The 12018-nt window shown below is 50.8% G+C and overlaps 1 protein-coding gene across 5 annotated transcripts in view; it reads left to right on the top strand.

The window, feature by feature from the left end:
* The window catches only part of GFRA2 (GDNF family receptor alpha 2), a 103923-nt gene that overhangs the window by 15349 nt on the left and 76556 nt on the right, over positions 1-12018 (top strand). For all 5 annotated transcript variants that reach the window (XM_081571002.1, XM_081571041.1, XM_081571033.1 and 2 more), the window contains one exon: positions 276-359. In XM_081571002.1, the coding sequence (XP_081427128.1) occupies positions 276-359 (84 nt within the window). The remainder of the gene's footprint in view (positions 1-275; positions 360-12018) is intronic.

The following is a 12018-nucleotide window of genomic DNA, read 5'->3' as shown; positions in this document are numbered from 1 at the left end:
GTACTAAATGACTGTTGCAGGGTCCTTCAGCTTCAAATCTTGGGATTTGTGTAATACCTGGCCTTCCACGGGCTATCAGGGTTCCACCTCCCTTGTGCCTTCTTTCCAGAAGTGTACGGAGGTCCTTAGGAGAGGCCGGGGCATGCAGGGAGTCACGAGAGAGCTGTATTGGGCAGTCTGATCTGCTCTGGTTGGAGAGAAATACCTCACCCACGTGAAGTGTGCAGCGCTTTGGGCAGGACCTGAGCCTGGCCTGACTCAGTTCTCTCTTCCAGGCGAGGAGTTTTATGAAGCCTCACCCTATGAGCCGGTGACTGCCCGCCTCTCGGACATCTTCAGGCTTGCTTCAATCTTCTCAGGTGAGTGGGCTTGTGCTGGGGCCTTGCCGTCCTGCTTAGGTCCCCTGGGGCTGGCAGATCGAACCTGAGGGCTTGGGTGAGATGTCTGCTCGCCAGTAAGCCCCTGAACGCCTCCAAGCCTGGGGTCTTCATCTGTAAAGAGAAAACCATGACACCTTCCCCTCTTCTCCTCACCAGCACTGAGGTTGTGTGTGGTCTAAAGCATTTATGGAAATGGCCTAGAAGGACCTGCCATGCAGGAGGTCTTGAATCTGACATCTGGTATTGCTTTCCTATTTTGTCATTCATCTTGCCTGGCTGGGTCCTTTCCAGCTCTTCTACTTTGGTAAATTTGCTCAACGTCTCTGTGCCTCAGTTTGCTCTTTGGTGCGGAGGGGAGGGCACCTACCTTGTTGGATGGTTGTAGGGTCAGAATGAACCAATGGTTGACCAGGGCTCAGCATGCTGCTGGGCTCATGAGAGCTGTTAGTTGAGGTGGCCTGTGTTCCTGTCACCATCGTCCATTCGGTTCGGAAATTCTCGTCTCCCCTGGGGGCTCTGCTTCTGAAATCCCTCTGAGGAGAGCCTCTGCTCCCTGACCACTCCTGCCTCAGGCTGCCTAGGGAGTGAGAAGGCTCGTTTGAGCTCCAGTTTGCTTGCCATGGTCTGTGTGTAGGAGCCCTGTGAGTTTTTTTGGTTCTTGCTTCTTGACCTTATTCCGTCTGGCTTTTGGGTGGCCAATGGGCCTAGGGCAGCCTACCCCTACTTGGGCACTGCGGGGGGGGGGGGGCCCTTCTGGTCTTGGGAACTCTGTGGAGGCTGGGATGAGCTTCCTGGAGTCACCAATCATGCTTAGAGGGGACCAGGGTGGGCTTTCTCACCAAGACCTGTGAGTGTAGGGCCCCGAATCTCAGGCTTCTAGGCACTTTGTGACAGTATATGAAACCTTCCGAAGTTTCTTTTGCTCTAAACCCAGGTTTCTCAACAGCAGCTCTGTTGACACGGACCTGGGTAATCCTCTCTGTGGCAGAAGCTGTCCTCTGCACTGTATAGTGTTTAGCAACATCCCTGGCCTCTACTCACTGGATGTCAGGAGCAGCCCCCCAAATTGTGATAACCCACTGTGTCTCCAGACACTGCCACTTGTCCCCTGAAGGGCACAGCCACTGCCAGTTGAGAAGCACGACTCTAGACCCTGAAATGAAAGACTCCCTAGTGAGACCCTTGGCCCTTTCCAAGGAAGAATTCTCCAGGACAGTGTTTCCCAAACTTTTTCTTTTTTTCATTGTTGCCCCTATGAAGAGAAAAATTAATTTGAAAGAGAGAAATAGTCTCAGTCTGCTGGGGCTGCCATAGAAGAATATGCTAGACTGGATGGCTTAAATGATGGAAGTCTATTATCTCACAGTTCTGGAGGCCGGAAGTCCAGGGTCAAGGTCTGGCAGGTTTGGTTTCTGGAGAGAGCTCGCTTCATGGTTTGCAGACAGCAGCCTTCTCACTGTGTCCTCACAGGGTAGGGGGTGTGGATAGGTGGGAAGGATGTGGGGGATTGGAGCAGGGAGATAGAAAAGAGGAGAAGGGAGAGAGAGAGAAAGAGAAAGAAAGGCCTCTTCCTCTTCTTACGAGGACACTAATCCTATTGGATCATGGCCACACCCTTATGACCTCATTTAACCTTAATTACCTCCTAAGAGCCCTGTCTTCAAATACAGTCACACTGGGGGTTTAAGGCTTCAGCATCATGAATTTAGGGTGGGGACACAATTCAGTCCATAGCCAATGCCAAGTAATAAAATTTTGTCAGATAGGGTTGAGGTGTGGAGGGCCACACGCCTCTGTCATATCTCCTTGTTTTTTGCTTGCCCAGGAGTCCACTGTTGCTTCTTCAGGGCTGATGTCCTCCTTTTCTCTGGAGAAGGCACGCTCTCAGGGGTTAAGAAGTGGTGATACACAGGTGCCTGGTGGGAGAATCCGGGGACCCATGAAAAGGGAGGCAGTGGCCAAAGACTGACCATCTGAATGTGCCCCTGGGCACTGGTAGTGGTGGGGACGGTGTTGGATGGAATGGTGACTTCACAGATGGTCCCTGCATGGGGTGACCTGCCCTGGGCTCTCACTGTTACACCCTGCAATGGGGTGACGGCTGAGGTACCCATCTTGTCTCTGTTTATGGCTTTGTGATGACTCTGTGATGAGCCTTGCCCATCTCTCAGGGGCTGAACTGGCTGATGGACTGACTGAGGCCCCTCCTAGCACAGACATTTGATTCTCACATTTCTTGATTAGTTTTGGGTAGAAAACCACCTAGGGCCCCTCTTTTGGAGGCAGTGCTTGGGGCCTCCAGCAGATTGAGGAGGTGGTTGGCATGTGGATGCTGTGATGGGAAAATCCTAAACCTGACCTACCCATTTCCCACCCCATCCCAAGCTAAGTTGCCACTGCCTGGGCAGGAGCCATTGGATTTACCTCCAGGGAAAAAATGGCTTTGGCTTGCTCCCTGGAGGTTGAAGGTCAGAGATCGTCACCTGAGCTGGGACCTCCACTGCTTCCTGGACTGACACTAAGTATCTTCCTGGCAGAAAATCTTTCTGTAATGGATTTGGCATTCTGCGGGACAAGGAGGTTGACAAGACAAATGAGGAGATTGCTGGTCTGTAGCTCACTCAATCAGCATCCTTTACCTGCTGCTCAGACATAACTGGGCCCCACACGACTCTGGGTCCCTGGGCTCTGGGGACCACTCCCCACACTGAGGGCAAAGCTCCCCCTCATTGCCCCTGCTGCCCCTGCTTCACCCAGAGCAGCCCTCGAGTTGGTGCACGGGTGGCTCTATCTAAAGGTAACCTGGCCATCAAGAAACCAAGCAGACCGTGGTAAGGGGCACACAGCAGAAGGACGGCTGCGTGGGGAGTTGGGAGCCTGATTCCAGCGCAGTCTCTGCCACAGATCAGCTTATGGGCTTGGGCAGGTCACTTCCCTGCTCCAGACCTTACGTCTCTTTTCTGAAGAAGGAAGGTGTGAGTTTAGAGCAGGCTTGACCTCATCAAGGCGCACCGACGACGGTGGTGTTGTTTGACATCTATAGGATGGAGTAGAGCAGCTTGGAGCTCAGATGGTCATGGCCATTGCCTGGCTGCCCAGGAGGCTGAGGGGTCAATATCTGGGCAGGTGTATGACCCACCTGTGGCTCGCTGGCTGGGGAGGCCCGGCCTGGGAGACCCCAGGTCCTGCACTGATGCTTCAGGATGATAAGGCTCCACCCAATACAATTGTATGGAGCACTGTCCCCTACCCTTCCAAACATTTGTATGTGGTCTTAGGCTGCCCCCTCCACCATCTTGATGTGGAAAGGCTGTGGTAAGGGGCAGAACTGGGAATTCTCCACTGTAGTACTCCCATTTGGAGCCCAGGGGCTTGGGGAAGGGTGCTCTTGTATCTTTGGGGCTCAGTTGCTTCTGTCTATTTATTTATTTATGTTTGGCAGTGCTGGGTCCTTGTTCCTCTGCGCTCTAGTTGTTCCTCCCCCACCTAGTTGCGGCAAGTGGGGGCTACTTTCTAGTTGTGGTGCACAGACTTCTCAGAGGTTGCAAGGGGTGATGTAAACAGTGAGGGAAAGGAAATGCTTCATCTACCTGGGGTGAGGCCATAAAAGTGGGGATGAAGGGCCTGGGCGGGCCAGGCAGTGGCTTCCCTCTTGGCCGCTGGGCCATGCCTCGGGGCCAGGGGGAAGCAGCAGGCAGGGGCCTTGACTGGGCTGTCAGTGGGCACTCTCTCTGTGTTCCTGGTGAGGCTGGGGGCCTCCAGGGCCTTGGGCACCTGATGCAGGTGTTGCCAGATACATGGCTATAGGCATTACCAGATATGTGGGTGCAGAGTAAATTTATGCAAACTTGTCTTTTCTCTAGTTAGAAGGGAACTTAGAGATCATCTAAGCCCACTCTTTACTTGGCAAAAAGGGAAACTGAGGCCCCAAGTGAAGGGGCGGTCTACACCAGGATTCAGTCTTGCTTTTCCCCCTGCCCATCATGTTCCTCAGACTTCCTCTGGTGCTTCAGCTCTAAGCCCTGCTTTCTTCTTACACAATGCTGGACTGATGGCAACACCTACCTGCTCAGGTTTTAAATCCTGTGGACAGAGGACAACAACAATAAATGCAATTATCTGCTATTAAATTTGGGCTTCCCCAGTGGCTCAGTGGTAAAGAGCCCATCTGCCAATGCAGGAAACATAAGAGACATGGGTTCGATCCCTGGGTCAGGAAGATCCCCTGAAGAAGGAAATGGCAAACTGCTTCAGTATTCTTGCCTAGTAAATCCCATGGACAGAGGAGCCTGACGGGCTACAGCCCATCGGATTGCAAAGAATTGAATACAACTTAGTGACTAAACAACAACAACAAAAAAAAATTGAGAAATTGCATGTAGATTCCTGGCCCAGCACCTGGGATATTGGACTCAAACATGTAGCTTCTTGGTCTGGAGAATTCCATGGACTGTATAGTCCATGGGGTCGCAAAGAGTTGGACACAAATGAGCAACTTTCACTTTTACAACTGACAGTGGAGTGATTTCTCCAAGACCATCAGTGGCTCAGGCAGGGTTGGCCTGGAGCCTGCTTATGGGAGATGGTTGCATGGCTTCTGGTGACATGAGGCTCCCTCCCACCCATGTTCATGCTGGGTGGGGGCTGCAGTGGGAGGTGGCTGGGTGATTTTTAGGGAACAGTGGGTCCCTGGGTTGCCTGCTGTGCCTCTGTGACCTTAGCTCACTGTGATCAGGTGGGAATACAGGGTGGCTGGTGAGAGGCCTGGCTTGGGCCTTCTGTTAGTGGTTAGAGGAGGAAGTGATGGGTGGTGGCAGTGTCATTTGGCTGTGAGCCTCTGGGGTGGGCTGTCTTGCTTGGATGGAGCCAGGAGAGGCCTGAGGATGTTCTTTTTTTTTTTTAGGAAATTTGTGTTTATTCGAGTATAGTTAGTTTATAATGTTGTGTTAGTTTCTGCTGTACAACAAAGTGAGTCACCTATATGCATACATATATCCCCTCCCTTTTGAATCTCCCCTCCCATCCTATCCATCCATGCTGGTCATCACGGAGCACCGAATTGCACTCCTTGGATGTTCTTTTTCTTAAAAAATAATTAATTAAAATTTAATTGGAGAATAATTGCTTTACAATACTTTGTTGATTTCTGCCATACATCAACATGAATCTGCCATAGGTATACGTTTTTCCTCTCCCTTCTGAATGTCCCTTCCCACCTCCCACCCCATCCCACCGCCTCTAGATTGTCACAGATGACTGGATTTGAGCTCCCTGAGTCATACAGTAAATTTCCACGGGCTGTCTAATCTTACATATGGTAATGTATATGTTTCAACGCTACTCTCTCAATTTGTCCCGCCCTCTCCTTCCCTCCCTGTGTCCACAAGTCTGTTATATGTGTCTGTGTCTCCATTGCTGCCCTGCAGTTAGGTTCATCCCTACCATCTTTCTAGAGTCCATGTATATGCATTATTATATGATATTTGTCTTTCTCTTTTTGGTACTTTTTCTGCATAATAGGCTATCGGTTCATCCACCTTGTTAGAACTGAGTCAAATGCATTCCTTTTAATAGCTGAGTAATACTCCATTGAGTATATGTACCACAACTTCTTTATGCATTTATCTGTCAGTGGACATTTAGGTTGCTTAAATGTTCTAGCTATTGTAAACAGGGCTGCGATGATCACTGGGGTGCACGCATCTTTTTCAATTATGGTTTCCTTGGGGTATATGCCCAGTAGTGGGATTGTTGGGTTATATGGTAGATTTATTTCTAGTTTTTTTAAGGAATCTCCATACTGATCTCTATAGTGGCTGTATCAGTTTGCATTCCCACCAACAGTGCAAGAGGGTTCCCTTTTCTCTGCACCTCTGGGGTGTTCTAGTTGGAGGCTCCACTGGTCCTTTTTCAGGGACCTCAGGAGAGGAGGGAACCATACCCTTGCCAAGAAGCTTTGGAAATGGCCCCTGAGGGACACCACCCTCCCCCTGTGTGCCCTTGTGCTTCGTTCTTATTACAGTGCTTACTCTTGCGTGTTGGGGACACAAATATGATTGCAGTGTGATTGTTGGTCTCTGTGTCACTGCACCCACGCATCTCTGTGTTTCCCTGGGTGCCTAACGCTGGCATTGACACCCATCCACGGAGGATCCTGGACTAGAGGATGGTGGTGGACTAGAGACCTGCTGGTCCTAGTTTGAATCCTGGCTGGACTCTACTGACTGATTGACTACAGGGCGGATAACTTGACTGAATCTCATTTTCCTCACCTGTAAAATGTAGCCCTGCAAGAATGGGTGATGACCTCCCCAGAAGGCGGTGGAGCTCAGGAGCACCCTAGGTGGTGGCCATGGGTGATGCTGTCAGGTGCTGGTGGGAGCTAGTGATTTAGTGTGAGCTCTTAGAGCTGCACCAGGAAGGCTGGCTGAGAGGTCCAGATGGGTCTGAGGTGTCCCGTGTGGGCTGCCTGTCGGGTAGCCCTGAGGTTTAGAGAAGGACTGGGGGCTCCTGAGGGCTTCATGGAAGAGGTGGATCTCGGTGTGATGCAAGCACTACCTAAAGTGGTGCTTTGAAGGGAATCAGACTGTGTCCTCACTGGATCATTGGGGTGGGTGGACACGGCTTAGACACCCACGAGGTGGTTTAACCATGATTGATGCTAGTGTAGCCCTAAGAGCCCACGGGAGGCAGCAGTAGGTGGCTACCTGGGGAAATCAGCAAAGTCTTGGAGGAAGAGAGTGGGATCTGAGGGTGACAATCCCAGCAGCATCATGGCTCAGAGGCTACCCCTACTTCTAGGTCTCGTGGGCTCAGAGGACAGTGACTGGAGACCCTTGTGGCAGTTGGAAGATCGGCCTCTCTGGGGTCTCCTCCCTTGAGACTCTTGTTCAGGAATTCTCTGGGACAGAACTCAGCGTGACTGACTCGGGTCAAGTCCCTGGTGGGGTGGGGCTGAGCTACCTTTGGGTGAGGGAGTGGCTTAGCCCTGGGTTCCAGAGTCAGTCCCCCGTGAAGCTCACCAGTGTGGCATGAGTGGGGACCCGGAGAGGGTTGGGCTTGGCTCATTTCTGTTGGATGGCCTGGGAAGCTCCCTCCCTTCCCTGGCTCTGCTGAGGGCCTCCCTGCCCCTCCTCCCCTGGAGTTACTGAGCTGAAGATGGCGAGCAAGGCCCAGCAAGTCGGCTGGTGCCTCTCAGAGGGGACTCGATCCCAAGGCAGCCCCTGTGAGAAGGCTTTGGGGATCCAGGGCAGGGGATGGCGGGGGGGAACTGCAGCCTGTCTCCCTGCTCCCCTGCATGGTGGCTCAGGCGATAAACTGCTTATCCTCAGGTTGTCTGCCTGAGCCGAATGCAGAAGCGTGTTATTTAAATTTCAAAATCACATTCTTCTTCTAACAGCTGTCAGAATCTCTGAGCATCAACGAAAATTGGGCCTTAGCTGCAGCTCTGTCACCTCTTCCACCTCCCCTTCCAGGGACAATGTGTCTGGTGGCCCAGAAGAGGGTGGGGGTGGGGAGGGGCTGTGGGGACAGGGAGAAGTGGGGTGAGGGGTGGTGACCCGTGACTCTGGCCATGCTGGTCAGCAGTTGGGACCGATGGGAGGAGGCCAGCTTCCCCATCGGGGTGCCAAGCGCTTCCTCTCTTCCATTTCATTTCCTCTTCTCCCCCGGGCTCCCCAGCCAGGAGGATTTGCTTGCAGAAGGTGTGGGCGGAGTGCCGGTGGCTTCATGTTTGGTTCTCTTTGTGTCCATGAAAGAAAAAAGGAGAGAACGATATTTAACCCAACGAGAGGTTTTATAAAGGTAGAGGTTCAGATTCTATGGTTGGGGTGAGGTCTTGGTTGGGCAAAGTGTTCCTGGTTCCCTTCAAATAGCATCTTCTAGGGGCACCTACTTGCTTCCCCTTGAGTGGATAGACAGGCTCTGCCAACGGCAGGGGTGAGGGTGGTTCCAACCTCACCCTGCACTCTTGGCATGCAGGTCTCTGTCCATTCGCCCCTGCAACACCCCCTCCACCCCTCACCCTACCCTGGTGCCCCGCATGCTCCTCCTGGCTTAGCCAGGAACGTGCTCCTCTTATTTATCTGGGTAGAAAGCAGGATTTGAGTAACTGTTCTGGGAATGATCCTCCCAACTATGTCTGTCAGCATGTTCTTTTAACCCTATGAATCTGTAGAGAAAGGAACAGGTCTGACTGGGGTCACATGTGTACATGTGTGTAGTGTGTAGGTGGGGAGTATAAGTGTGTGTGGTGAATGCCTGGGTGGTGTGTATATGTGTGGTGTGTGTGTGTGTAGTGTGTGTAGGGTGGTGTGTATGTGTGGGGTGGTGTGTATATGTGGGGTGATGTGTATGTGTGGAGTAGTGTGTGTGTGGGGTGGTGCATGGGGTGGTATGTGTGTATGTAGAGTGATATATGTGTGTGTTTGTGTGGGGCGTGTATGTGTGTGGTGGTGGTGGGGTGGTATGTGTGTGGGGTGGGATGTGTGTGTGTGGGTGTGTGTATGTGGAGCTGTGTGTGTGGTGTGTGTGTATGTTGGGTGATATATGTGGATGGGTGGTGTGTATGTGTTGGGTGATGTGTCTATGAGTTTTGGCAGTGGCCCCCTTCTGCATGTGGAGAGGGGAGGAGAGGGAGGGAAGCAGGGATGGAGAGACTTCAGTGGGAATGTGGGCGATGGTGGTCCTTCCCTTGGGGAGCAGACATTACCCTCAGGCCCTTTCTGACCTCTTAGGGAAGCCCTGGGAATGGGGGTCAGGGGTGAATACTGAGCGATGTTAGAGGATGGAGGGCCATTCTCCTGATCAACAAAAATGAACAGACTGAAACCTACTGTGAGTTTTGCAGCTTCCTACAGTCAGGAGGTTATGTTGCTGGGGTCTGGACGCTTGGTACCCATATTGCAGAGGCATGTGTGTGAGTCCATCTCTCACGGAGCATCCCTTGCATGCTATGCCCTGATCCAGTGGACACGACAGAGTCTGTTGCTCTCATGGAGCTTACATTCGATTAGCTTGAGACCAAGAAAAACCAAACAAGCAAACAGTCAAATTCGCAAAAATAAGTGAGATAGTGATGAATGCTGAGTAAGGATTAAAATAGAATGAGGAGCAAAGGTGTCTTGTGGCTACTCTGGATTGGAAATGCCCAAGTATGATTCCCGGGAAGGATGCTGCTATGGGAAATTCTGGGAGTGGCCGAAGGAACAGCAGGTAAAGGCCCACAGGTGGGGACCCATGTGGTGGAGGGTGAGACTTCGGGAAGGTGGGCTGGGACAGTGATGATTTGGGAGGTGGGCACAGAGGTGGGCAGGAGCCAACTCCCTGAGATGCCGTAGGCAAGTTATGGAGTTAAGACTTCCTTTTAAGAGTAATGAGAAACCTTTGAGGATTTCAAATACCAGAGTGGCACAGTATGGCCACTTTTGAAAAGGTTCTTCTTGTGCCAAGGGAGGGTGAGTCAGGGGGCAAGGAGAGCCTGTGAGCTGTTGCAGTGGCTCATGTGCTATGACAGCAAAAGAGGAAAAGATGCACGGAGCTGGGATCTACTGGGATCTGATAATTTAGGCTTGAACAACACTGGTACCACTGTTTACTGGCATGGAGAAGGTGACAGAAGGAGCAGGTGGGGGTGGGGAGCAGAGATCCAGGGTTCTCTTTCAGCCACATGGACATTGAGATGCTAGTTAGATCTCCACCTGGAAATGCCAAGTAGGCAGTTAGATGTAAGCCCGGAGTTCTGGGAGAGGTCAGAGTTGATAAACAGATTGCAAATCGTTAACATATAGATGGTACTAACAGCCATGGGACCATGAGGTCACTTAGGGAGAGTGTAGACAGGGAGGGAGGCAGGGGCTCTCCATGCAGAGGAGGCTGAAACCAGGGCCAGTGATGAAAGGGGAGCTGAGTCAGGCAGGGAGGCTGAGTGTGGAGGGGGAGCTGCTGGGCAGGGTAGTGGGGACTGGGCAGAGGGAGGACAGTGAGCTGGGTGTGAGGTCATTCATGAGATGGGGCAGCAGGGAATGATCGGGCCCATAGATAACAGTGCCAAGGAGGAGTAGGGGGGTGGACTGGTATCATGTGTCCCATAGGAGGAGAAATGGCCCAAAAATGGCACCGAGGAGAAAGCAGGACCCTCCCATCACCTCTGGGCCCAGTGGTCAGTTGTCTATAAGCTGCCCAATGGTTGCTTCTTCCAAAATCAGTATGCCAAATGACCACATCACTGATTTTACCAATTTATGGATTTGCCAAAACTTGTTTCTTTTCATTATTATTATTTTACTTTTTCCCCCCCCTTAAATTTATTTTTTGGCCACGCCATTTGGCATATGGGATCTTAGTTCCCCAACCAGGGATCGAACATGTGCCCCTTGCATTGGAAGCTCAGAGAGTCTTACCACTGGACCACCAGCGAAGTCCCTCTTTTCATTATTTTTAAAGCTTTTAGAAATGCACATTTGAATGATTTTCATGGCTTCTGAAGATCTGTTTTTTGCAAATGGTCTTCACTGTTGTTTTTTAAGATATATTCAGCTTTTCAGGAATCTAAGCATTGGAAGTTGATGTTGACTTCTTAGAGCAAGAAAGGTATATTTCATAATCAGTAAAAAAAATTAGCTTATGATTGGTGCTTCTAATCATACTTTCATTCACCAGAAATAAACTGACAAAGAATTAAGGTGAACCACGCCAGTATGAAATGGGTCAATTTTGGCTTTTAACTGTTATAAACAGAATTAAAACTGATAGGATATCATGGGAAAAGGTATGAGAATGGTAAAAATCCTAAATATTAAAAAAATCACACCAAGACTATATTTAAAAGGGCAAAGAGCATTCAAAAGTGGCCTAAAAAGTCCTTTCAAACGTGAAATACTGTAACGAAGTCTTAATTTTTAATTATTAGAAACATAAAATCAAGACTGATATGCCATTTACAGAAAGAATTCTGACAGCAGTTACAATTTGTCAAAATATAAAATGATATTCAAAAGCAATTGATTTTTTTTCTAATTGATTTGCCGTGAATTTGCCATTCATCAACTTGACTTTTGGTGAATTGGCCTGTTTCCAAAAATGCAGGTGCATGGGAGAGTCCTGGGGTGGCCGCGTGCCCCATGAGGGGCTGAAGGTGAGGGTGAAGTTTCAAGAGAAAGTTGAGGGTGTCAGGGAGCCTGGACTGCGACTGCTGGGGCCTGTTTGAGGAGGGTGGGCGCCTGAGCTATGGGGGATGAAGCCTGGGGTCCCACCAGGTCTCTGGGCCTTGAATGACAGCGAAGCCCTGGCAGGAGTGCGTGCTGGGATTGGCTGGTCATCTTCTGGGGAGTTGAGTTGTCTTTTCATGCCGCTTCGTGTTGGACGATGTGGGGCTCCAGGCCACCAATTCCGGTGGTGTGGGGGCCAGGGGTGAGAAAGATCGCCGAGGTCCTGCTCTCTTAGGCTTCTCAGATAAGCAGAGGGAGCTCTGAAACCCTTCTCTTGCTCACGAATGGGGAGACTGGGGACCCTTTTGGCTTTTTGTGTGTGATGTGTGAGGCTGGAGAGAGAGACACATGGGGCAGGCCACTTTTAGCAGGGCCGTGTGAAAACAGAGGGATGGAGGTAGAAGGTCTTTCTAGGGAAGATATTCTTTAAA

This window comes from Giraffa tippelskirchi, chromosome 1, assembly GCF_054371585.1.
Source record: "Giraffa tippelskirchi isolate mGirTip1 chromosome 1, T2T-mGirTip1v1.2.pri, whole genome shotgun sequence".
NCBI lineage: Eukaryota > Metazoa > Chordata > Mammalia > Artiodactyla > Giraffidae > Giraffa > Giraffa tippelskirchi.
This window is presented reverse-complemented; position numbering and strand designations above follow the sequence as displayed.